General features: G+C 37.7%; 1 protein-coding gene across 6 annotated transcripts; it reads right to left on the bottom strand.

The window, feature by feature from the left end:
- Positions 1 to 715: 715 nt before the first annotated feature.
- LOC143026350 (syntaxin-7-like) lies at positions 716 to 24,663 on the bottom strand. 6 transcript variants are annotated; one of them, XM_076186581.1, is made up of 9 exons: positions 24,517 to 24,663; positions 11,293 to 11,510; positions 10,278 to 10,347; positions 8,414 to 8,558; positions 6,561 to 6,657; positions 6,142 to 6,320; positions 5,593 to 5,748; positions 3,640 to 3,733; positions 716 to 1,058 (listed from the first exon to the last, which is right to left on the bottom strand). In XM_076186581.1, exons 2-8 carry the CDS (start codon positions 11,390 to 11,392, stop codon positions 3,641 to 3,643), a joined length of 840 nt encoding a protein of 279 aa, XP_076042696.1. In that variant the 5' UTR covers positions 11,393 to 11,510; positions 24,517 to 24,663; the 3' UTR covers positions 716 to 1,058; position 3,640. The 6 variants fall into 6 exon arrangements, with proteins under 6 accessions (XP_076042696.1, XP_076042694.1, XP_076042699.1 ...); XM_076186579.1 differs by lacking the exon at positions 24,517 to 24,663 and adding an exon at positions 23,891 to 24,039; XM_076186584.1 differs by lacking the exon at positions 24,517 to 24,663 and adding an exon at positions 23,891 to 24,038 and having other exon boundaries at positions 6,142 to 6,317.
- Positions 24,664 to 25,813: the final 1,150 nt, after the last annotated feature.

Raw genomic sequence — 25,813 nt, 5'->3', positions numbered from 1 at the left:
ACAATGTATATATCAACTGTCTATCTACATACCAATGGCTTTTTTTTCCCCTTTACACAGGAGGTAGCCGAGTCAAAAGGCATGCACCCATTCCCACCCATTTCACTCCCATACACCCCCTTTTCCTCCCTCTCATCTCCGCTCAACTGTAGATTACATTAAATTGAGACTATTTAAAATGTAAAGGGGAACAAGCGTACTTAACAGCTGTCATAATAAAATTGATCTGCACTGCATAGGACACAAAAATTAAAATGAGGCTGTCAAGCAGTAAACTAGTACAAAGCCATATTCAAAACTGGCAAGTTTCAAACAGTTGGTTTCCTGAAAACCAGATAAATGGTCTGGTACCTGTATAATAGCTAAATGGAGTTACATCTTTAGATAATATAAAAATCATAACATTTGCAAAACATTTGAAAAAATTAACATGTATTTTTCTGTGAATAGTGGTGTCCAAAAATAATATTTTTTGCCAAACAGCATAAACAGACATGTGGCATTTTTTTTACCTCGCATGCTTCAATTTGTTTTACAATGGTCTCTCTCTCAAGTCAAAATATCATAGAGTATTATATCAAGCCCATTACCAAACAAAATATGACTTTGCCATACAAGATATAGATAAATAAGGTGAAAATATGCATTAAATTCATGTATTTGAAGCCAAATTGACTAAAACAAAACAAAAAAATGGGTCCATAAAAAGTCTGCATAGAATTTATCTGCCTTATACTTTTATATTTCAATACAAATCTATAGTACTTCCATCATAAATTAACTAGGAAATCAAACATATCACGTAATTCATTGTAACAGTTTGGTCTTTTTTTTTTCTACAACATAATCCGTCCTACAGATTATTCCCTTGACACAATTCCCAACCATGGAACTGTCTAGCTTCATGGCCCTCCAGTTGTCCAAGCTGCTGCCTCATCCAATTATAGTCCAGCTGCACAATGGAGAACTCAGTGACTTGCCCACACAATAAGTCCAATGACCAGACAGATGAAAATGAAGGCAACAATCAGAAGGAAGGCCTTTTGACGTGACTTTTCCTGGAAAAAAAAAAAAAAATTGAGAGTTGGGAGTGTTGTTCATATGTAGTACTGGGCAAATGATCCTAGCAGAATAGTAGATGGTGTGATACTAGCTGTTTGTGGTATGTATTTACCCAATTGTAAGAGAGGAGCAATGTTCATTGAGTCCCGTCTCCTATCCTCTAATTTTCTAACATACCTAGACTCAAATTCATGTACAGTTCCAACTTAATCTATTGCTTTGATTTCCGATGATCATATTTAGATTTGAACTCGTGTATTGTTTGAGCTTGGGCTATATCACCTTTATGTTATTCCATATATCTTTGCATCTATATGGAAAACTGTATTTCTTCACATCCTTTAGTTATGTGGATTTTCTTAATTTATTCCCACGACCTCTTAAAGCCCTTCCATTTTTAATCAGATCTTTTTTGTCAATGCAATCTATCCCCTTTAGTGACCTGAATACTGAAATCATATCACCTCTTTATCTTCAATCTTTCAAAGTTGGTAGACCCATTACTTTTAGTCTCTCCTCATATGGTTTATCTGCCAGGCTGGGGACCAGTTTGGTTGCTGCCCTTTGTATTCTATCAATCTTGCTTACATCCTTCACTCTGTGTGGGGACCATACTACTACTGATGCATATTCCAGTCTTGGACATATCAGGGTTTTGGTGAGTTTTTTCATCATCCCTTCATTCATATAGTGGAACACCACTTTGATCTTCTGCAGTAGTTCATATGTCTCTCCCACAATCCCGCTGATATATCTGTCAGGTGACAGGTTGTCTTTTATCAACACTCACAAGTTTTTCCCCTCTTGCTTTTGTAATGGGTTCACTTCTCAAGAAATAGTTTAAGGATGGTCTTTGGCCATTACTGCCCATTTCTAGTACTTTGCATTTTCTTTTTATTAAAACTCCATTTCTCATTCTTGGTTCCATGCAAAAATGGTGTCTAGATCTTATTGCAATAGCCCACAATCCTCCTTGTTTTTCATTCTTCACATGACTTTTGCATCATCTTCAAACATGTTGGCATAGCTTATTGTTCCTTCCATCATGTCATTGACAGATAAGAAACATTATTGGTGCGAGATCTGAACTTTGTGGAACTCCACTCATCACTGCTCCCCATCTTGACATTTTATCCTTTACTACTGTCCTCATGTATCTTTCCTTCAAAAAGTCTCATCCATTCTAGTAGTTTGCCACTCAGTCCTTCAAGTGTGCTCCAATTTCCACATAAGTCAACTCTGAGGTTCTTTATCAAATACCTTCTCTAAGTTGAGGTACATGCAGTCCATCCACCTCTCTCTCTCTTGCAGTGCTTCAATCACTCTCAAGTAAAAGTTTAACCACTTCCATATGGTGACACCTACATAGGCGGCATGAGGAGCAATTGGGTACTTGATAATGCCGACCTCGGCATCTTGATTATATTCATTGTAGTCGTACCAACGCATCCTCCATTCTCTCTAAACTGGCTTCATCATATTTTCTATGGTTATCAAAATACACGGGTGAAAGAGAACGAACGATTGAGCACTGACTTTATCTTTTATAATGTGATTATGATGCAACATCGCACATCGGGCAGCCAATGCTGCCAGACGTGCGATGTGCCCCGCAGTGAAGAGGTTAAATGGTTCAACACACATGACCTTCAAGACCTGAAGCCAAACTGTCTTTCAGAATGTTCATCACTTCAAGATATTTGGTCCATCAATCTTTCAAAATCCTTTCAAATAATTTCACTATTGTCCTGGTTAGTGACACGGGTCAATAATTTAGTGGTGTCTCCTTATTTCCACCTCTGTGAATTGGCACCACCTTTGTCTTTTTCCAATCAAGTGACACAATGCCTTCATTCAATTAACAAGAAATATGACTGTGGATCTTGTCTGCTAGCTGTTCTCTATATCCTCTAAGTATCCAGTTTCAGATCCCCATATATCCTGCCTTTTCCCTTCCTTGCTCAACAGACATTCTCCTTTTGCTTCAAGTCCCTTTCACCCCCTCCTTCCATCTCATCCTTGGTCGTCCCAAGAAGTTCACTCCATCCACCCGTCTTCTACACCTCTTTAACTAATCTTTATTCACTCATTCTCTCCATGTGTCCAAACCATTCTAATAATCTTTCATCAGCCCTATCTGGCATCTCTTTTTCCACCCCTGCTCTCCTCCTCGCCCTCTCATGTCTCACTCTATCCAACCTTGTAACCTTATTTTATCTCAAATATATTTAAACTTCTCTCAGCCTCTCTTAAATTCCAAGTCTCTACCTCAAAGACTCATTGGCACAATCACTCCCTCATATAATCTCCTTTTTGCATCTATTCCCAGAGAAGATTATATGAAGGGGTGATTGTGCTGACAACACTGTATGGGACATGTATGTGTATGTATAAAGATCAAGTCTGTACTTTTTTTTTTTTTTTTTCATAATCAAAACACAAGTTCATGATAAGCTAATTATATTAGAAAAAAATAAGTACAATAAAATAATAGAAATAATCACATCAACTATACAGGAAAGCATGCCCTCTATTAATATGGCATAAACAAAACAAAAGATAAAGTAAGGCAAATACCTTATTGCGATGACCACACTATGAGTCCAATAACGATTGCCAAGACTACAACACTGATGATGATGAGGCAAACCCTCTTCCTCCTCGCTTTGTTCTGTTGTGCAAGTGGAAAAAGCAGTGCACAACGGTCAACACAAAAAAATAAATAAACAAAAATTAAGGTACAGCCACCCACCTTATAAGGAAGAAACAATCTTTAGTATAAACATATAATTAATGATCAATAGATAAGATCATAGCCTTTATACTGGAGTACCCATGATTCTTTTTCCTAAGCGACCTATTGCACTACTAAACTACCAGTACAAGAGGAAAGCTTTAGAATTCAATATGAATTGTGTCTAAACATACAAGAGGGCCAAAGAACAAGTGCTTTAGCTACATGCATCTTTTCCTAGGTGACCTAAATAATGAACTAAAAAAGGAATCCTTTAGTATTCAAAGCAAATAAACTATCCAAACTTCTACAAAGGTAAAAATAAATAAATAAATTGCAATACCACTGTCAAATAACTATCAACATGGTGTCTACGATTATCTTAACAGATGATTTTAGGACTTCATTTTTTAATAAAAATTCATGACATTTTATGACTAATAACATACAGTATATTTCACACTTTTTGGGGGAAAACAACGATCGGGTATTCCTACTTCCCATTTGTTATCCCTTTCATCAAATGGGTATTCGACGGGTGAAGGATGGGTGCTTCCCTTGGCTGGCCACCCCCCTCATAAGGAGGAGAGGACCTTTAGGTATATGTACGTATGTATATATCTGGAAGTGTGAGTTCCCCAATATTATGTTCCCCAAGGAAGCTCGCTGGCTGAGTGGGTTAGGGTGTCATTACCTGCAGCGAAGGTCAAGGGGAAGGCAGTTCGAATCCTGCCACCGGCAAAGTTGAACCAAGGGCATGGTTCATTAAATTCCACCCTACAAAGTCCTTTGTAAGGGGCTCCGTCCTAGCCTTTCGATAGGGGGGAGTTTGTGACGTTAAACCATATCATATCACATCACATGTTTCCCAACAATAGGGTGAAATATATACCTACCTATCTGCAAACCAAGGGCTTCTTCCCCCTTATAAGGTGTGGTAGCCAGCCAAGGCATGAATCCACCCCCACCCATTCTTCCACTTATTTCCCTCTCCTCTTAGTTTCTTGTGGATAAAGGGTCATCATTATCTTCTGCCCATTCCAATATTATGTAGTAAGTCATAAAATGTCTCCATTGAGAGAGAGAGAGAGAGAGACAGAGAGAGAGAGAGAGAGAGAGAGAGAGAGAGAGAGAGAGAGAGAGAGAGAGAGAGAGAGAGAGAGAGAGAGAGAGAGAGAGAGAGAGAGAGAGAGAGAGAGAGAGAGAGAGAGAGAGAGAGAGAGAGAGAGAGAGAGAGAGAGAGAGAGATTGATTGATTTATGGAGTTTTTGGCTTGAAGGCCAAGCGCCGGAGCCAGTAGGAGAGAGAGAGAGAGAGAGAGAGAGAGAGAGAGAGAGAGAGAGAGAGAGATGAGAGAGAGAGAGAGAGAGAGAGAGAGAGAGAGAGAGAGAGAGAGAGAGAGAGATTGATTGATTTATGGAATTTTTGGCTTGAAGGCCAAGCGCCGCAGCCGGTAGGAGAGAGAGAGAGAGAGAGAGAGAGAGAGAGAGAGAGAGAGAGAGAGAGAGAGAGAGAGAGAGAGAGAGAGAGAGAGAGAGAGAGAGAGAGAGAGGGAAAAAGGGAGAGAGAGAGAGAGAGAGAGAGAGAGAGAGAGAGAGAGAGAGAGAAAAAAAAGAGAGAGAAAGACACACAGAGAGACAGAGAGAGAGAGAGAGAGAGAGAGAGAGAGAGAGAGAGAGAGAGAGAGGGAGAGAGAGAGGGAGAAAGTGGTGTTTCAGTTCTCAATATCCTTGGTAATGATAAATTGTTCAATACTATGCTGACATGTTAACCTCTGCTCCTCCAGCCACACCCACCTGGTAGCGCAAGGCATCCCTGATTTCCCCTCCTCCTCGAGCTACGTGCACCTGCGCCGATTCTACGTTGGCTTCGATCGAGTCTATGGTCTCCCCTTGCTCATGGACCATAGTTGCCAAGTCTTTAAAAATCTGGTTGACATCTTGAATATCAGACTGTAAGAAGGAAAACAAGATATCTGTGATACCACTCACCGTTCACAAGTTCTACATTTTTCATCATCAATTGTAAGAAAGAAAACAAGATATCTGTGATACCACTAACTGTTCACGAGTTCTACATTTTTTATCATCAATTGTAAGAAGGAAAACAAGATATCTGTGATACCACTAACTGTTCACGAGTTCTACATTTTTCATCGTCAATTGTAAGAAGGAAAACAAGATATGTGATACCACTAACTGTTCATGAGCTCTACATTTTTCATCATCAATTGTAACTGTTACTATTAGTACTTTGTGTTTCGTCGTAGACAGACAAATACAAAACATTAGATGTACAAGTTACTCTGCCTTGCATGAACTCGATAAATAAACGACCCTTCTCACCTCTAATTGTTTAATGTGTGTTTCTCTTTCTTGCAATGCATGGACCTCTGCTTCCTGTTCCATCTGCTGTTGCATCTGCATTTGCTGCTGCTGCTGCTGCTGTAGCCGGTTTCCTCCCCCCCCTCCCCCACCACTGTTTCCCCCTAGGTCAAGAAGGGCGGTGCTTGTTTTGTCTTCTGCTGAAACCAGAAAAAAAAGGACCTGCAGGAATATTTATCTCATGATCAAGGAAAAAGGAAAAGTAAATAAACACAATAAACAATCAGAAATGCACGCAAGAAAAAATAAAGAAATATGTTCAACCAACATGGAAACAAAACATGTACAATAACACATAAGACCACACTACATAATCATGTGGTCTTCAAAACATTAATATTGTAGAAATATTAAAGCAAATCACCATCCACACAACTAACCAAAATAATGTGCATCGCTGTCAGCCCGTGCTCGTTTTAGTGCCTCCTTTTCCTTGGATGCCGCCTCTCGCTGGGCTGCTTGAAAACCATTCAGTGCCTGCAAGAAAGTTCTCCATTAATCATTTTTCCACAGAATAACCATACATACCTACATATACCAAAGGCTTGTTCCCCCTTACAAGGGAAGTAGCCAAAAACAAAGGTAAAACAGAATAATTGATCAAAACATATCCGACTTGTTCACCCCTTTCATTCTGTCATTCCTTTTACTCCTTCCTTACCTCACACCGAGTCAATGTACCCAAAACAATTCTTGGCATCATCCTAAACAAAGCAGACATCAGCAATCTTTTTGCAACATAATACAATTTCTGCTTATCTATATTATTTTTGAAATAAATAAATACATACATACATACACACACACACACACATATATATATATATATATATATATATATATATATATATATAAATATATATACATATATTCATATATATATATATATATACATATATACAAATATATATACATATATTCATATGTGTGTGTGTGTGTGCCAAAAGGCCCTTTCCACTAAAGGTGGTACCCATCCCCCACACCACATCCAACATCCATTTGTTTTCCAATCTTATCTTAAAATATAAAGAAAAGAGAGAAGTAAAGCATAAGATAAAAGTGGCAAAAAGAAGAGCAGATGTAAAATGGGGGAAGAGTATGACAGAAAACTTTAAAATGAATAAAGATATTTTGGAAGGAAATTAAGACAGTAAGCGGAGGTGAATCAAGTAGAGAAGAAAAGGTAAAAGGTGTAGACAGAGAGATGATAATGGAAAACATTGCAGTAAAAGGAAGATGGGTAGAGCATTTTTGGGAGTTATGAAATGTGAAGAATAGGGAGGGAAAGATAATCACAGTGGGAGGCACTAAGAAAGTGACAGTGACGAATGAGGAAAATGGCAAAGAAATAAGAAAAGATGAGGTGAAAGCAGTTATTAAAATAATGAGAGCAGGTAAGGCACCTGGGTTAGATGGGTGTCATGCAGTGTCTAAAAAAAGGGAGGTACAGTGATGGTGGACTGGTTGATGAGGTTGTTTAATGTTTGTCTAAAAGAGGGTAGTGTCAGAGGACTGGAGGATTGCCTGTAAAGTTCCACTTTACAAGGGAAAAGGGGACAAGAGTGAATGTAGTAGTTTCAGAGGGACAGTTTGTTGATTGTATTTGGGAAGGCTTATGGGAGGGTTTTGATTAAGAGGATTAGGAGAAGAATAGAGAGTAATTAGTGAGGAACAGAGTGGGTTTAGGAAAGGTAGGGGTTGTGTAGGTCAGATTTTTGTTGTAAGGCAGATATGTGAGAAAGAGAAGACACAGTGAGAAATGAAAAGGTGAGGCAGAACACAAGTGTGGAGAGTTGGCAGATAGGAATGATCACAGAATACTGGGTTGGAAGGCAGAGGTGGATGGAATGAACTTGAGAGGAAGCCTAAGAATGGGATGAATGAATGGGGTGAACTGGGCCTTGGGTAAAAAGGCCTGTCAAGCAGAGAAGGGAGAGGATACAAGATAGGCATGAGTAGAGTGGCTGTGAATGAATGAGAAATTGACATGGCCTGAGGGGATTCCTTTATGTTTGCTCTGTAATTTCTCATATGGATGAGAAGGGACAATTGCTACATAATGAAATAGTGGCGGTAAACCATTTATTTTTCTTGTAAAGATTCATTCACAGATTCATTCATTCTATCTAGTTTCTTCTGATTCAGCCACATCATTCCACATTATATTTTGCAATACCTAAGGTGTATGAAATTATGAAATGAAAACACATTGAAATGCAGTACTATGACTTGCCTCTGTGAATTCCCTGGTGAGACGTTCTCGCTGCATCTTCCATATACGCGCATCCTCCCCAGCTGGTAACTGCAATGCTTGGAATGTTCGTATCTCTGTAGATGTGTCCTTGGCCAATCCTCCTGTGTAGTGTTGCACTTTATGACTGCAAATATAAGATTAAAAAGGATTACATACACACCCAAAGACCTTTTCTACAGTATAAGTGGGTCCAAGTATACATCTCCTACATGTCTCTATTACTACCTCATGGATGAAAGGTTATCTCTGCCCCCCTGCCACAACAAACACCACTCAGGTCAGGTAGAGTATGTCGAGATAAAATGGGTGGGAATGGATTTATGCCTTTTGACTTTGGCTACCTCCCTTGTATTACACTAGCTTTAGCCAAAAAGCATTAAATGTTTGATACACTAAATACTGACAAACAATATAAAAGTTTTCATTCTTTAATACAAGTAAAGGCCTTTGATCTTTCAAGAGAAAGAGGTGACGTGATTACAGTGTTGAGGTCACTAAAGGGGATAGATTGTATTGGTAGAAGAAATCTGATTATAGATAGAAGGGCTTTAAGAGGGCATGGTAGTAAATTAAGAAAGATCACATGTCAAAAGGATGTGAAGAAATACAGTTTTCCATACAGATGTATAAATATGTGGAATAGCTCAGAAGGTGATATAGCCCAAGCTCAATCAATACGTGAATTCAAATCTAAATATGATAATTGGAAATCAAAGATATAGACTAAGTTGGAACGGTACATGATTTGAGTCTAGGTATGTTAGAAAATTAGAGAATAGGAGACAGGACCTAACAATCATTGCTCCTTTCCTATATGCTACAATTAGGTACATACATATACCAATGGCTATTTCTCCCTTATAAGGGAGGTAGCCAAAAAACAAAGGCATAAAATCCACTCCCACTCATTCCATCCTCACATACTCTACTCCCACTCAACCTTCTCTCCCTCTAATCTTGGCTCATCCTGGATGATGGGTCATCCCTGCATCTCACCCACTGCCCTGGATCAGAAGCAATGTGGCAAGACACAGCACATCCACAGCAAGGCTGCTTCATTTAATTGGCGACCCCCCTCTCCATCCTCTCATGCAGAAAAAGATAGGGAGAAATCCCTTCTGGCTGCATCAAAATATCATTCACATATACTCCCTCACCTCCATCCACTCCCTTCCATGCATTACAGCATCATCCATACACAACTATTTTCCACTCACCCCTATCTTCTGTCTTCTCCCATCCTTCCTCAACAGACATTCCCCTTTTTCCCAATGGCCCTTTCACCCCATCCATCCATCTCATCCTTGGTTGCCCTCTCATGTTCACTCCTTCCACCTCTGCCTTCCACACATCTTTTACTGATCTTTCTTCTCATTATTTGTGTTCAAACCATCCCAATACTCTTTCATCAACCCTATCTCCCAACCCCCTTTTCACCCCTACCCTCCTCCTCACTTCCTCGTTTTTCACTCTATCCAGCCTAATATCCCCCACCATTCTTCTCAGGCACTTCATCTCAAACACATTCAAACTCTCCCTCTCTTATGTTCCATGTTTCTACCCCATACAGTGCTGTCAGCACAATTGCTCCTTCATACAATCTCTTAGCATCCATTTCCAAATGTCTATTTCTCACTATAGTTTTTAATCTCCTAAGGCATTTACTTGCTTCTCTCAATCTACATTCCACCTCCATTCCTCCCTTTCCTGCCAAGACAGTACTTAGAAATAAAAATCACTCATACCAAAACTGATAAATCTATGTCTAGAGGCCCATTTCAAGCTCACTATACACTCAAAACAAAGTGAAACCAAAATAAACAACTTGATGAAAAAAACTTACAGCTGTGCCCGTAGTTGTTGACTGTCTTGCTCTGTACCTAGTTGATTGACAAGCTGCTGAATGGACTTGACTGTAAGATAAGATAAAAAGAATAACACCTTAATGTATGATATTACATAATGACAGTGGTACAATGAGTGGGTCAGAAATAGATATAGCTACTTAATCTTTGACACAGACTGACACCTTTTATGGTAGTCATTTTTCAAAGTCATTTTTTTTTCTAGTCAGTACATTCATATTTTTTATGTTAGTCAATTTTGACATCTTTTTTTCTAGTCAACCTAGCTTGTATTATGACAATCTTTTCCTAGCTATAATATGTCTTTTTTTGTGAGGACCACAGTGGAAATAAGTCTTTTGACTTTCTGTGCCATCCTCGGATATACAATTGTATTTACTATGTATAATATGAGTCTTACATGTATTGTATTTTATTGTATATATGATTGAATCCGAATAAAATAAAATAAAATCAAACTGACAGGTTTGCTTAGATAGATTAACCCTCTGACGTTAGAAGTTCATTCCATGGTAATCCCCAAAATAAAACCTTTAGGTGTATAAAATTTTACATAGCGGGTGTGAATGGGTTTGTCAGCAATTCAATTAAAATGGTTATATATTCCATCTGCACCAAGGGATTCCTCTAAGCCAGTGGTTCCTAACTATTCTTATACACCGTATCCATAGGGAAATGTTTTACTTGTCTGTCCACCCCTTACAAAAGTATCACATTTCAAGAAGAAATCTTGAAATGCAATATTTCTAATAACTTCCTTTATTCTTTTTCACTAAACTACAAACAGTACTGTGAGTCAACAGACTGAATTTAAAAGACAAACTTTAGGGTCAGTAAATCAAATGTAAACTAAATTGAGCAATTAGAAAGAAACTGTAAACAATTAAATAACTCATGATTGGGAACATCAAATTCAATGAATATATCCTAAATATATTAAACACTTCACTACATTGCATTATGACTGGATTCTAATATAAAATGATTACATACCATTCTGTGATATTTTCTGTATATTTGAACCAATGCTGTGTGACATTTTCTGTAGATCTGTCCCCCCATCTCCAGTTTGATACGAGCTAAACGTGTCCATTCTGGAGCTAAGGAGTGGGGTGGCCGTCGTGAAAATGCTTGAGGCTTTCAGGGGACTACTACAAAAGTACGAATCACCTTTTGTGGTAAGGTGATGTTTTAATGACTTTTAAGGTCTGCTGTGAAAAGAAAAAAATTACTATTAGTAAACTGAACAGGAACATGTATTAATATCACCTACCCTCATAATTCCATATATGGTGAAAAGCCAACAATACTACTACCATATAGAAGTCATAAAAGTTTGCCTGAAATAATATTCTATAACACCCTTTAGAGCCATCTAACCTAGTAACATTGGGAAATCCACTACATTGAATTCCCTGATTAGTAATGAGTCAGATCTATATGAGATAACATTATCACCAGGACTGAAAGATTGTAGGACCTCACTGACACCAAGGTTATACTCACACATAAATGATACAATGCCAGGGAATTGGTAGTTTATACAAGGAGTGCAGTCACACTAATTCTTGAACCATCATGCTTTTCACAATAAGAATATGTATGTATGGTGATGAGGACTTGATAGTTTTATATCCAGTAAAATGTTTTACAATATACATATAATGAATATATTAGAAAAATATTGCAAATATCCAACACAAAATATTATATTAATATACTGAATATCATAGCACTGTTCAACATTTTTATCGACAATTGTATTTTGCTGCTTGAATACTATAAATAAACAATGATAGTAAAAAATATGTATCTTACCAACAACAAAAAACATCAACACATCCTATACAGATTTTACAAGACAATCAGTCAATCTATTGTACTTGCACAAGACCCAAGGAATCCAATTACAGCCACCAGGTTAGTCTATATGTATGATAGAACTTTTGTCCAGGTTGTGATAGTATATGGCAGTGTAAGATATGTCTAGTGTGTGAGGAATACATCTTGGGCATACTGGGTCGGTTATCAGGTCAATTCTATAATAGTGCTATTTTAATGCTGGGTGATGACTTTAGCATAGATGGGTTCATATTATTCTTGTGATAATGTTATCCTTGTGAAGCAAGAAAACCCCATTAATAGGGAAATTATCATACTAGCTACTGGATTGAGGAACTGTTCAAATCATGGCCAAGATTTGATAAATCAACTCAAACACAGAAGCTAGTCCATGAGTCTTGAGCAGTGTTTCCCAAACCTTTCCAGTATGTAACCCCATTCAGTAGTGCCAAACCTACCATGACGCCCACCTATAAGCCTTCTGAAAACATACTAATTTTCAATATTACACATACATTATTCTAAAATTTAAAAGATTAACCACTTTGGTACGATGAGGTGCAAGTGGGTACACAAGGATACCGGCACTGGCACCTTGATTATATATATTTTTTCGTAGTTGTACATCAGTTACCCCCGGATTCTGTAAATTGGTTTGATCACGTTTTCTGTGTTAACTACAGTGAGTCCTCCTTATACAGTAATTCTTTATCCAGTAAATTCATAGTTACAGTATTTGGTAACTGCTACCCTTGATTCTATTTACGGTAAGAAAAATTCACAGATACGGTATCCGCTCGTGTTTTGAAGAGGAAAGAGCAGGGAGAAGGTACGTCTGCCATATCCTATTATTACATGTTATAATGGGTTCGGTATACGGTAATTTCAATTTGCGGTAAGGTTTTCAGGAACGCATATGTTCCGTATAACGAGGACTTATTGTATTACTCAGAATAAAAGAGAACTTTCCTAACTTGTTAGTTATGAGTTACAAGTAGCTTCCTCAAAGGTTTGTAACTACAGTAATCAACGTCTTAATGCAGTTGCCTTTGTACTGTACAAACCACCACCAAGAGGTCTGGGGTTCTCATCTTTAATTGTTCATGCTTAACACTTTGCATCCATATCAAGCTGCCTCTAGATAACTTTCATAGCCCTGGATGGATTTTTACCCACCCTACCAGGTTTAAGTGGAATGGGTATACAGACGCTCCTCAACTTATGTTTTAGTTACGTTCCGAACGGCCGAACGTAAGATGAAAATGAACGTAAGTTGTTACTGTACCATACATCCGTAAATTCTATTACCGTATCTTATAAAACACCCCTAAATCATTAATTATACACATAACATTGTAAAATGATAACATTAATTTCAAATAAATTAAATTCAAGCAACATAAATTGAGATGGTGGAGGAGGAGGAGGCAAGGCACATTTGTGCCATGTAAACAATGGACGCAGCATCATGCGTAAGTATCGTTTGAACTACGGAGAGCGTGCTAAACTAAAACATTCACTGAAAAAAAAAAATTAAAATTTTTTTTTACAGTCAGTTCAAACGTAAAATCGAAAAAACGTAAAATGAATGAACGTAAGTATAAGGCTCTCCAGAAACACTTCTACTTTTCCAGTGAATGAGTCTATAAGCCCATAGATTCACAAATTTATTCTATTGTCTTTTCTGTTTTGTATGGAGACTTCTAACATCCCCATGAAGCAATTAAGGTTTTTTCCCTATTTCAAACAAAACAAAGGCCAACTGCATAGGAAAACTGCACTAAAACTGATAGCAGCTTCAAAAGAACCACCTATTACCAATACCAATAGGCAACTGAGCAGTACATGCTGTGGGCATCGATAAGCACATCAACAGTACTTGCAATCCTTGCCTTGTTTATGGATGCAAAAACTGAACCATTATCAAGGCTTTGAAGTCATATTTGAATGTTTTTGTAATGAATTTTCTACACAGGATCAAAGATTACAACTGAAGTAATACTCCAAACTAGGATACACCCAAGGCCTACATAAGACAAGAAATCTGTCTTATCATTGACCATCACAAGAACATATGAATGAAGGAGACTACAAGAGACCATAAGGCCACTGGGCAGTTCCATGTCCATTGCAACCTATCATCCCCATGCATAAAATTGTCTAACCTTTTCTTTAAAAAAAAAAAAAAAAAAAAAAAAAAAATGCTAGTTAGTAGTAACTTTAATGCTAGTTACTACTAACTTTAATGCCTCTGGTAAAATGACGTCCCTTCAACTGAATAAAACTGTTTGGTTTTAACCTAAACAGAATGTGGCACAATACTATAACAATGAGATTAATCACATATTTTAATGTATTTGCCTTCCACCAAACCACAGCGATTATACTCATTTAGAAAACAAACAAAATTGAATTCCTAGTCATCTAAACCACATGGCAATAAATCTTTTAAACTGTGTATTACTAACCTGTGATCACTGCCACTACAAGAATATCCCTTAATGGCAGACCACTTTTTTTCCTTAGTTCTCCAAGTTACACACACTGGCTATAAAAGTCTTGTGCTATCCCTGAGCTATGACAGTTGCTCCATGACCTTCAAGAGAGCAACCTCTATCCCACCCTCTTCCTGCCTCACTTATGTTTACTTGTGGGGCTTCAACCACCCACAGGAAAATCAATGAAGAATCTTATTCCAATTCCATTACTAATTCAACTCCACTCAGTTATGTAGACATTACTTAGAACAAAATGAAACTTCAGTTTAATCCAATACTGTACATGATCCTATATAGCCCTTGGAGGGCAATGCAGCCTTTGTACTTTACCCAAAATGTCTCTTAATTTGGCTTGGTAAGGCTATCTGCATTGTGTATATGGACTGTGTAAAGTGTATATGCAGTGTTGAGTAAGTTGGTAAAGCTATACTGATTAGGTGCTATCAGAGAAATGTGACACCTCACATCTCCGCCATTGCAGAGGCAGGAACATTACCCACTGCAGCTTACAGCTCTGATTATTATTACTAAAACATTATTCCTATTGCAGTATCCTCTATTATAAAAATGCTTCCAACTATCAAGAAAGCAAACAAAAATACCCAGTTGAGAAATTACCTCCAAGCCAAATTTGAATTGCTCTGACATGCCTATGTTTAGATAATCACTCTACTCTTAAACAGTAGGCTCTCAACACAGAATTAGCCTGAGAACAGGTAACAAATGCCCTAGGTACAACCACCACAAAAAAGACATGGAGCACTTTATACTACATTGAACTGCACTCGCTCCTGACAATTTCACAAAATATCTTAATATGTACTGAAACAGTGGCCACAGCCAGTTTCCTATGGGCTTGTGACTTATTTCATATATGTATTTACATATATTGCCAAGATAGGAGGGAGGGAGGGGGTGGAGGGGAGTGGAATATATGGGAAATTAAATGGGTGGGAGTGATTTCTATGCATTTTTCTTTTTGGCTACCCCCTGTGTAAGGGGGAAAAAGCCTTTGGTATATGTATGTATGTATACATTTATGAGGGAAATCATAGTAATGTGACAGATACATGGGTCTCTTGCAAGAACTGGGGCATGTCATAAATAAATAGTGACAGTTCAATGTGTTCTGTGTAATGATTCTATGCAAAACTGACATCAAGCAAATTGTTGCCCACATCTCTCTTACAGGAGACCCATGGCTGCCAGGTGCAACAGCCATTTGAGTGGCCTGTATGTCACTCAAGGAAAAAAATATTGTGCTGTTCTCTATTGTACGAGGCGTTCTGTCTCTTCTTTGTGATGATTGCATCTGGGACAGTTTATTTATCAACCCTTCTACAATTCTCTATCTCAAAAATAGATACTAACAAAGCCATAAAAGTTCTGTAGAAGAGATGACTAGTCCAACATCCACTTAAGAACTCAACACAGCCAGGAACCTTTACAGCTGAATGAGCAACAAAGAGGAAGAACCTACAACCAACTTGAGTTATTTGTTTGCCTTCTATTTTTCCATGTAGGTCAAGAAAGGTCTAGGGAAGAATAATGTCTAACTATACATATTTCCATTAAACAACAAATCTGATTAATGTAATGTATATTTTCAATACAAGTAACTTCTGACAAATAAAATATATATTATATATATACATATACAAACACATACGTATACATACATACATATACCAATGGCTTCTTCCCTCTTACAAAGGAGGTAGCAGCAAAGAAAACATAAAATCCACTCCCACCCATTCCATTCCCACATATTCCACTCCCATTCACCCTCCTCCCTCCCTCTTATCTTGGCATACTTCACTTATGCATGGTGTCTTTGTGGTTCATTGCTTGAATTTCAATTCATGCAAATTTACTTTTCTTCAGGAATAATGAATGAATAAATCTGAAAGAATATTAGGATGGTTTGGACACATGGAAAGAATGAGTGAAGAAAGACTAGTAAAAGAGGTATGGAAGGCAGATGTGGAGGGAGTGAACATGAGGGGACGTCCTAGGATGAGGTGGATGGATGGGGTGAAGGGGGCTTTGGGGAAGAGGGGAATGTCTGTTGAGGAAGGACGGGAGAGGACAGAAGACAGGGGTGAATGGAGAATGGTTGTATATGGATGATGTTGTGATTGCATGAGGTGGAATGGGCGGGGGGTAGTACGTGTGAGGTAGTATGTGTGAGCAAATTTTGACGCAGCCCGAAGGGATTTCTCCCCGTCCTCTCCTTTTATGCATGGGGGGACGGAGAGGGGGGGGGTCGCCGATTTAATGAAGCGGCGTTGCTGTGTCTTGCGACACTGCTTCTGACCCAGGGCAGTGGACAAGGTGCAGGGATGACCCGTCATCCAGGAGGTGCTCGGATAAGAGGGAGGGTGGAGGGGTGTGGAGTGTATTCAGGGATGGAATGGGTGGAAATGATTTTATGCCTTTCCCTTTTGGCTACGGTACCTCCCTTGTAAGGGGGAAAAACCTTTGGTATATGTATGTATGTATGATGTACATATAAGAACCCCACTGTAATATTAGGGAGCCAGTTCAGTTAAATCTAATCTAATCATTAGTTCATGGACAAACTGTATGTTTGCTAAATTGATGTCAAAACTCCTAGAGTTGTGATATCAGCAAATCAATAATTCCAATACTATTTTTCAACATTACCCCAATTTTTCCTAATCTCCAATCTTAATATACAAAAATTGACAAGATTATTTTCCCCCCTCACATAAGACATCTCAAAATTTGGGGAAATCTCTTGATAAAACACAAGAACTCTGAACAAGTACAAACTCAACCAAATCCCAACTCATTTTTTACAATTAGAATCTTTAATTATCACTGGTTTGGTAAGCCCAATTCACTTTGTGTGTATGTACCAATAAAGTAAAAACTGTCAATATTTCTGATCTTGATTTATCAGCTGTACACCATCCTATCAGCCATTCTTCTGATCAAATATTAATATCTAATCTACAGCTCTAAAACCTCCTCTAAGATGACAAAGCCTTCATTAAAATGATTATCATTGGTGACATTACCAAATGAAGGTTCTTGAATTTTTCATGACAATTTGCTATCACTACCATTTGAAAGGTTTTGGAAAGGTAGGGGTTGCATGGATCACTTTTGTGGTAAGACAAATATGTGAGAAAGCTTTTGACTGGGTAGATAGGAAGGCACTGAGAGAGGTTTTGTACATATATGGGATAGGAGGAAAGCTATTAAGTGCAGTCAAGAGTTTTTATGAAGTAGTAGAGTCTGTGTTAGAATTAGAAATGGAGAGAGCGAGTAGTACGAGATAAAGATGGGACTTCACCAGGGATGTGTCATGTTGCCATGGCTGTTCAATGTGTACATGAATGAGGTGGTGTGGGAGGTAAATACAACAGTAATGGGCAGGGGATTGGAGATGGTTAAAAAAAAAAATGGAGAAAAATGGGAGATAAGCCAGTTGTTGTTAGCTGACACTGCACTTGTAGCAGGATCAGAGGAGGAATTAAGGAAGTTAATGATGGAGTTTGGGAAGGTGCGTGACAGGAGGAAGTTGAAGGTAAATGTGGGTAAAAGTAAGGTGATGATGTACAAGGGAAGAGGATGGCAGAAATTTGAAAGTGAGTATTAAGGGAGAGAGACTGGAGGAAGTGGATTACTTCAGATACTTGGGGGCAAATATGGTGAGAAAGGGAGGAGTGGAGGTAGAATGTAGATTGAGAGAAGCAAGTAAATGCCTTGGGGGATTAAAGTGTAATGAGAAGTAGACACTTTGGAAAGGATGCTAAGAGGAGATTGTATAAAGGGGTGATTGTGCCAACAACACTTTATGGGTCAGAAACATGGAACATAAGAGAGGAAGAATTTAAATGTGTTTGAGATGAAATGTCTGAGAAGTATGGTAGAGGGTTGTTGAAAGACTATTGGGATGTTTTTGACACATGGAAAGAAAGAATGAAGAAATAGTAGCAAAAGTGTGGGAGGCAGAAGTGGAAGGAGTGAACAGGAGGGGGCAACCAAGGATGAAATGGATGGATGGGGTAAAAGGGGCATTGACAAAAAGGGTGATGTCTGTTGAGGAAGAAAGGGAGAAGACAGAAGATAGGGGTGAATGGAGAATGGTTGTATATGGATGATGCTGTGATGCATGAAAGGGAGTGGGTGGGGGGTGTGGGGGTTAGGGAGTGGTTATGTTTGAATGATATTTTGATGCAGCCCCATGGTTATGGTGCCACAACAGAGGACAAGGTCACACTTACCACATCAAAAAGAACTTGCCAAGAATATTGTAGACTTAGGGGCACATGGCATCTTTACACACAGTTCCACTAATTTGTGGCTTTGTATTAATCTATGATAATTACTATTGTATGCCTTGCATGGTCTTGTAGTTAGGCTTTGGTACTAACACCATGGCCAGTATGGGGACACACCACTCCCATATCTCTTCCTGAGTATCATGTATTGGAATTAATCTGTGAACGAGTTCGGTGCTACCCTCGTGAGGTTGAGCTGTGGGATTGGAGGCTCATCTGGGATGTTGTCCAGGAATCTGTCCAATGTCCTCTTGAAAGCACTGTGCTGACTCCCATTAGGTCCCTTATCTCTTGGGAGACAGTTGAAGAGTCTGGGGCCAGCACAGATGAAGCTTTCTGCCTGGATTGTCTTCAGTCAATGAGAACAGCTTCTTATGGACCTTCTTTCACAGGTCCTGCCAAACTTGGGGCTGTGTTTCTCTTTGACACCACCTCCTTCATTTTGTGATGGGTTTGGCGTTGTGCCCTCCAGGACTTTCCAGATGTAAATCACTATATAATGCTCTCTGCATGTCTGCAGCGAGCTTGAGGATTTTCAGCATCTCCCTATAGGGAGTCCCTGATTAACCTCCTCATGAATACCCTCTGTACCTGTTCAGGTTCTTGTATCTCCTTGACTTTGTGTGGAGACCACAGCTGGAATACATACTTCAGCTTTGACTCTACCAGTGTCTTCCACATAGGTAGCAAGTCCTCAGGCATCCTGGTCTTAAAGGTCAGAAGGATCCACCCACTCATTTTACAAACAGCACTAGTGGTGTGGGTTAAGTATGCTTTGAAGCTACAATCATTACTCATCCACACCCCCAGATCTCTCAGTGTTCCCTTTGTCTTATTTCCCCTGCACCAGTACTCTTTTAAATTTTTGTTTGGCCCACATGAGTTCAAATTTCTTATTGTTGAACACCCTGTTATTTTCACTTGACCATGTTGTGACCACATGAGACTACAAATTTGTTCAAATATAGGTCTTTTAAAATAATACCCAGTAACAGAGAAATGGTAGGACAGATTATCATTCCAAACCCTATACAGTATTTGGTAAATATAATGATGTTCACCATTCTCAATGTTTTTAAAGAATTGCTATCAATATCAAACTTACTATTAATTTTGAGTATTTACTGTATATTTAGGGTTCAAAATACTCAGAATAAGAGCTAGCAGTATTTTTTTAGAAGTGCACACCTACCCGCTAGTATTAGAAAATCAAATATAGTGTAAATAATAATACTACAATGTAATAATTATTTTTCTTGGCAGAAATCAATACCAGAAAAAAATGCTAAAACCTATGCAGAAATGAACGAAGTCACATTGACTCCTTCAGACGTCACCTTTGTTTTGATAGATTTGGTGGTCGGAGACAACGATAACAACCCTGATGACCTATAGAATTACAGGTACCACATTACTAAATCCAGGTTAGATTAGGTAGGTTAGGGGCTAGGTAGGTGAGGTTAGGTTAGGTTAGGATAGACAAATTCATCATACTTTCAATTTTTTCAACCTCCACCACTACCAAAACAAAGATTGCATCACAAGCAACCAGAGCAGCTACATTTGTGTATCTATAGCTTTTAGCAACTATTTCTATTATTGATTTCTGCCAAGAATAACATTTATTACATTGATGTATTATAATTTATAAAATAAATTAATTTTCTATTGCTATATAGTATAGGAGTGCACTTCTAAAAACTTACCAAGCTAGCCAATGATATAGGTAAGAATTGCTGCTGTGAGACTGCCTAACATCTTTATAATGTACAAAAATGTCCATTGACCTCAATTTTTTTTTAATCACAACTGATGTAACAATTAAGTTGCAGTACTTATATAGGTAAGATCTGCAACTGTGAAACCTAACATAACTCTTGGCAAATATAAAGGTGTTAGCCCACCTTAATTTTTCAAAAATTGTTACCGACACTACTATTAATTTGTGGTACTTATATATAAGGTTCAAAATACTCAGAATGATAAGAGCTAGCTGATGATATAGTTAAGAATTGCAGCTGTGAAATTGTGAAACATCTTTACTAGTGTTAATCATAAATAGTAATATTCTAAATGTTAATAGCAAAATATGAAGTACTTGAAGAAAAAAAGTAATTTTTTAGAAGTGTACACCTATGCAACATAGCATTAGAAAATTAAATATGCATAAACATATACCAATGGCTTTTTTCCCCCTTACAAGGGAGGTAGCCAAAAACAAAATCATAAAATCCACTCCTACCCATTCCATCCCCACATAATCTATTCCCACTCCCTGTCTAGGATATGCTCCATCTGGGGTATTGGCTGCATGTTATTTTGGGGTTAAAAGCTGCTGAGTAGCATGCAGCTGACACTTTCAGGTCTATACGGGGCACCCCTATGGACCAGAGCCAAACATCCTTTTATCTGTGATAGAGGAAATCTCTATTCATAGAGAAACGATACTTTATCATACTGTAATCCTTCCATCATGCTGTCTCCTGACTCTTAATAATGTCCTATACTACTTCTCTGAACATTCATTTCCTTTTTTCACTGAACCCTGTGGTAGGGGAGAAGAATAATACTGCCACCGAGTGTTCCCACTTGAGCTGTGAAAAGTGACAAAAAATGGGATGGGGATAGGACTAGGCATACTCTCTGTAGCCCCAAAGGGGACATTCCCCTAAAAAGCAAAGAAATAATTAAATATAAATTTTGTAAATTATAATACATTGATTTAATATACATTTTTCTTGGCAGGAATCAATAATAGAATAAACTGTTAAAAGCAATACACTAACAAACAGAGCTGCAGCAGCTGTTTGAGATGCCATCTTTATTTTGATAGATGCAGAGGTCAAAGAAATTCAAGTATGATAAATTTGTCTACTCTGACCTAACCTACCTAACCTGCATTTAGCTATATAGTACCTATAATTCTAGAGGTAATCAGGGTTACTGTCATCTTCAACCTCCAAATCTATCAAAACAAAGATGGTGTCTCAAGAAGTTGCCACAGTTCTGTTTGAATGTGTATTGCTCTTAGCAACTTCTGTTATTGATTTCCACCAAGAAAAATGTGTATTACATTGATGTCTTATAATTTACAAGATTGTTACTTTATTTTTGGTATCATTTTAGTTGTGCACACCTATGCGATATAGCATTAGAAAATTAAATATCAATTTTGTAAATTATAATACGTACATGAACATAATATGCGATTTTCTTGGCAGAAAAAAAAACTTGCTACAAGCAAATTTATTAACGAACGAAGCTGCTAGGATATGGTATGGATATTATGCCAGCCCAGTCACTATCAGATGATGGCTTTCACGTTATGGACTGGGTGTTCTCCAACTCCAGGTGACATTAATAAGCGCTGTTACAAAGACAATAGAGCTTCCTTGGCCTTTATGAAAGAACACGGGGTTCTGCCATCAACTGTTAATTGACTAAGGTACAATAATAATTAGGCCATCATCATCCATGACAACAATGACGACCCAGATGATCTTTAGAATTTGAGGTACCGAATTACTAAACATTGGTTTGGTTACATAGGTTTGTTAGGTTAGGTAGGTTAGGTTAGATTAAGTTACGTAGGTTAGGCTAGAATAGACTAATTTATCATCCTTTCATTTCTTCAACCTCGGCACCTATCTAAACAAAATAGCAATTATTTTGTAATTGATTTACGCCATTAATCTATTATAATTTATAATCTAATATAATCTATTATAATTCATTAAATTAATAATTTTCTATTGCTATATCATGTAGGCATGCTCAACTAAAATTTTATCAAAAATAGGTTTTAGCAACTTTTTTGTTTTTTGATTTCCACCAAGAAAATCGCATATTACGTTGATCTATCATAATTTACAAACTTAACAATTAATTTTCAATTGCCATATCGTGTTGGTGTGTATAACTTAAATTTTATCCATAGGTGTACACAACTAAAATTTTACCGCATTTTCTAATACTATCATGTAGGTTTTGACTTCTAATTTTTTTTTTTTTGTAACAAAATCATTATAGAAAAAATACCAATATTCTATCTTTGGAAAGCACATATAATTTGAAAAATAAAGATTAAGATCTATCATCCTGACCATTTATCCTAATACAAAGTAAGGTTAGGAGGCAACGGAGGGCAAGAAAGAAGGTCACGTTAGCCAGAACATCAGAAAGAACATGACAAGAACATTGTGTCCTTCAAGACACATAGTATTCCCTTGCATATAATTCTACAAATTTGAAGCATATTAAAAATCTATGGTATCTGCATACCTTGCATACAAGAAAGTAAAAATTTTGATTTGGCAGCTGCTTCAAACATTATGATTGACTTAACATTATTGAAAATACAAATCAGGCATATTTTCAACTGAAATGAAAGCCAACAAAACCTGAACCGAATTAATTCATAGGTGCTGTCATAGCTGGATAATGAATAGGCCTAAATAACTACCACCTTCACAACATCTCAGAAATTACAGCCAAATTGAAAAATTAATATGATTTATGCATTTGCAAATTCATAGTGAAAGAAGTGGCACACCCAAGGAAATGCTTTCTCTGCATCGTCATCAACTGTAATTTAGATCTTGTGAAACAAAAAACAAAATAAACATTAGTCTAGAGTGTGAACTCTCAATTGTTCTCAAGACGACATTGACTATAACTTACCTTCAATTATATGTGTGGAAATAAATGTATATTGAGTAACCTTGTGTTGGAATATGATAACGTTTCGGGTATTCTCTGATTACTGCCAACACAAAAACCGTAACCCCGTTATTCATCAAATAAACATTCCAGTCAGAGGTATAGGCAACTCACAATACTTCGCAGCACTTTATAGGAACAGCTTGATCCCAAACAAAAGACACATTCGAATAGATTAACATATCCAAGTGCATATTTTCAAGTGAATAACTAACTTACAAGATACCGAAGACAATATCCGCCTAAATAATTGCTATCACAGTTTTATCACTCCTCCCTTCCTCCTGTCACTCACGATACCAACAGTAACCAACTAGGCAAATCTTCGTTGATTTTTACCCGATTTAGTATGTTGTGCACATGACTCCTTTGGAAAATTTAGGAAAAAATCAAACGAATATCATTAACTGTTGTAGTTATTAATGTTACAATTTAAGTCCATTAATTATGATATATTTTACCCTTACAATATAAACGACAAAAGTAAATACATGGAGTGCGCTCTAAATATACGGTTAAGAATAAGTAATTGAATACGCTTTAAATAACACTACGAATATGTTTGAAGGATCCAATATCTTGTGGTTTATTTGCTGTGGTTTCAGTCCCTACTATATTAGAAAATGCAACCTAACCTCAAAGATTATCCGAACTATCAAAATTCATTACATTTCTGTTGCCGTTGTGCTTTTTGTGAATAAAATACTTTACTAATGTAAAATAATGTCACAATATGAACTCTGCTTTCTATTCTTTTATATTTCTAATACTACATTAGTCACATTGTTGTCATTAGTAACATGTATTTATTTAATCGCATTTTACATGACTGGAGTTATACTTACATGATACCGTCTCTTTCCATTTTTAACTTTGATTTAGATATAAACATATTGTTTCTCTGAATTGTTTCTTTTCATCTTATCCATGAACGAAAATTTGTCACACACACACGTGATCCAAGACCATGATGATGAATCACACCTACACCCACATCCACCCTCACACACAGACACACACACACACTCGTGGCGCAGAGATTAGGTCTCGGCTGCCAATACGGTGGTCCGGGTTCGAATCCCGCCCAGGGCTGAAATAATTTCAGTGTCGCTACGCTGCGAGTCGTTACTCCAACTCTCGTGGGCGGGGAGTTGAGTGTGTGTGCATGTAAGGTTACAGTATTAACCATAGGTCGGTCATACATGAGCTCTGAGCTCTCTTCCGGGAGGGAAATAGCTGTCGATCACGAGTCCAACACGTGATCCAAGACAGTGGTGAATCACACACACACACACACACACACACACCTCGTGGCGCAGTGGTTAGAGTTCCCGGCCGCCAATACGGCGGTCCGGGTTCGAATCCCGCTCAGGGCTGAAATAGTTTAAGTATCGCTGCGCTGTGAGTTACTACAACTCTCGTGGGCGGGGAGTTGGTGTGTGCGTGTAAGGTCCATAGATCGGTCATATATGAGTTCTGAGCTCTCTTCCGGGATGGAAATAGCTGTCGATCACGAGTCCAACACATGATCCAGGACCATGGTGAATCACACACACACACACACGTTTGCCATATTTTTAAATGACATGGATGAAGGTGTGGAATGTTATATGAACTTCTTTGCAGATGATGCAAAACTACTAATGAGTAAGTACAGAGGAAGATTGTAAATCACTACGAAAAAAATGGACAAAGTCTGGGAATGGAGTCAAAAGTGTGAAGTGAACTTCAACGTCAAGAAATGTAGTATAATGGAATTTGGAAAAAGTAAAAATAGAATATCGGGACAATATATATTCGGTACAATGGAAGTTAAAAAAAAGTTAATTCAGAAAGGGACCTAAGAGTAATTATCAGCAATGACATGTCACCAGATAAACATATAAACAAAATAGTTGGAGAAACCTTCAAATGGGGCTCTTTGAACGTTTTAGTTGATAGTCTCAATAATTTAGCACGTTACATTAAATTTAAAGTACAATGGGAAATTGAAGGAAGAATACCTTTCCTTGATATATTAGTGATCAGACGTCCAGACCATTTGTCGTTTTCAGTATATAGGAAGCCTACTCATACGGGCAGCTATTTAAATTTTTTCAGCAATCATCCTGATAATATAAAATGCAGTGTTGTCTCGGGCCT

Source organism: Oratosquilla oratoria, chromosome 6, assembly GCF_046742065.1.
Source record: "Oratosquilla oratoria isolate Oo_2021 chromosome 6, ASM4674206v1, whole genome shotgun sequence".
Classification (NCBI taxonomy): Eukaryota; Metazoa; Arthropoda; class Malacostraca; order Stomatopoda; family Squillidae; genus Oratosquilla; species Oratosquilla oratoria.
This window is presented reverse-complemented; position numbering and strand designations above follow the sequence as displayed.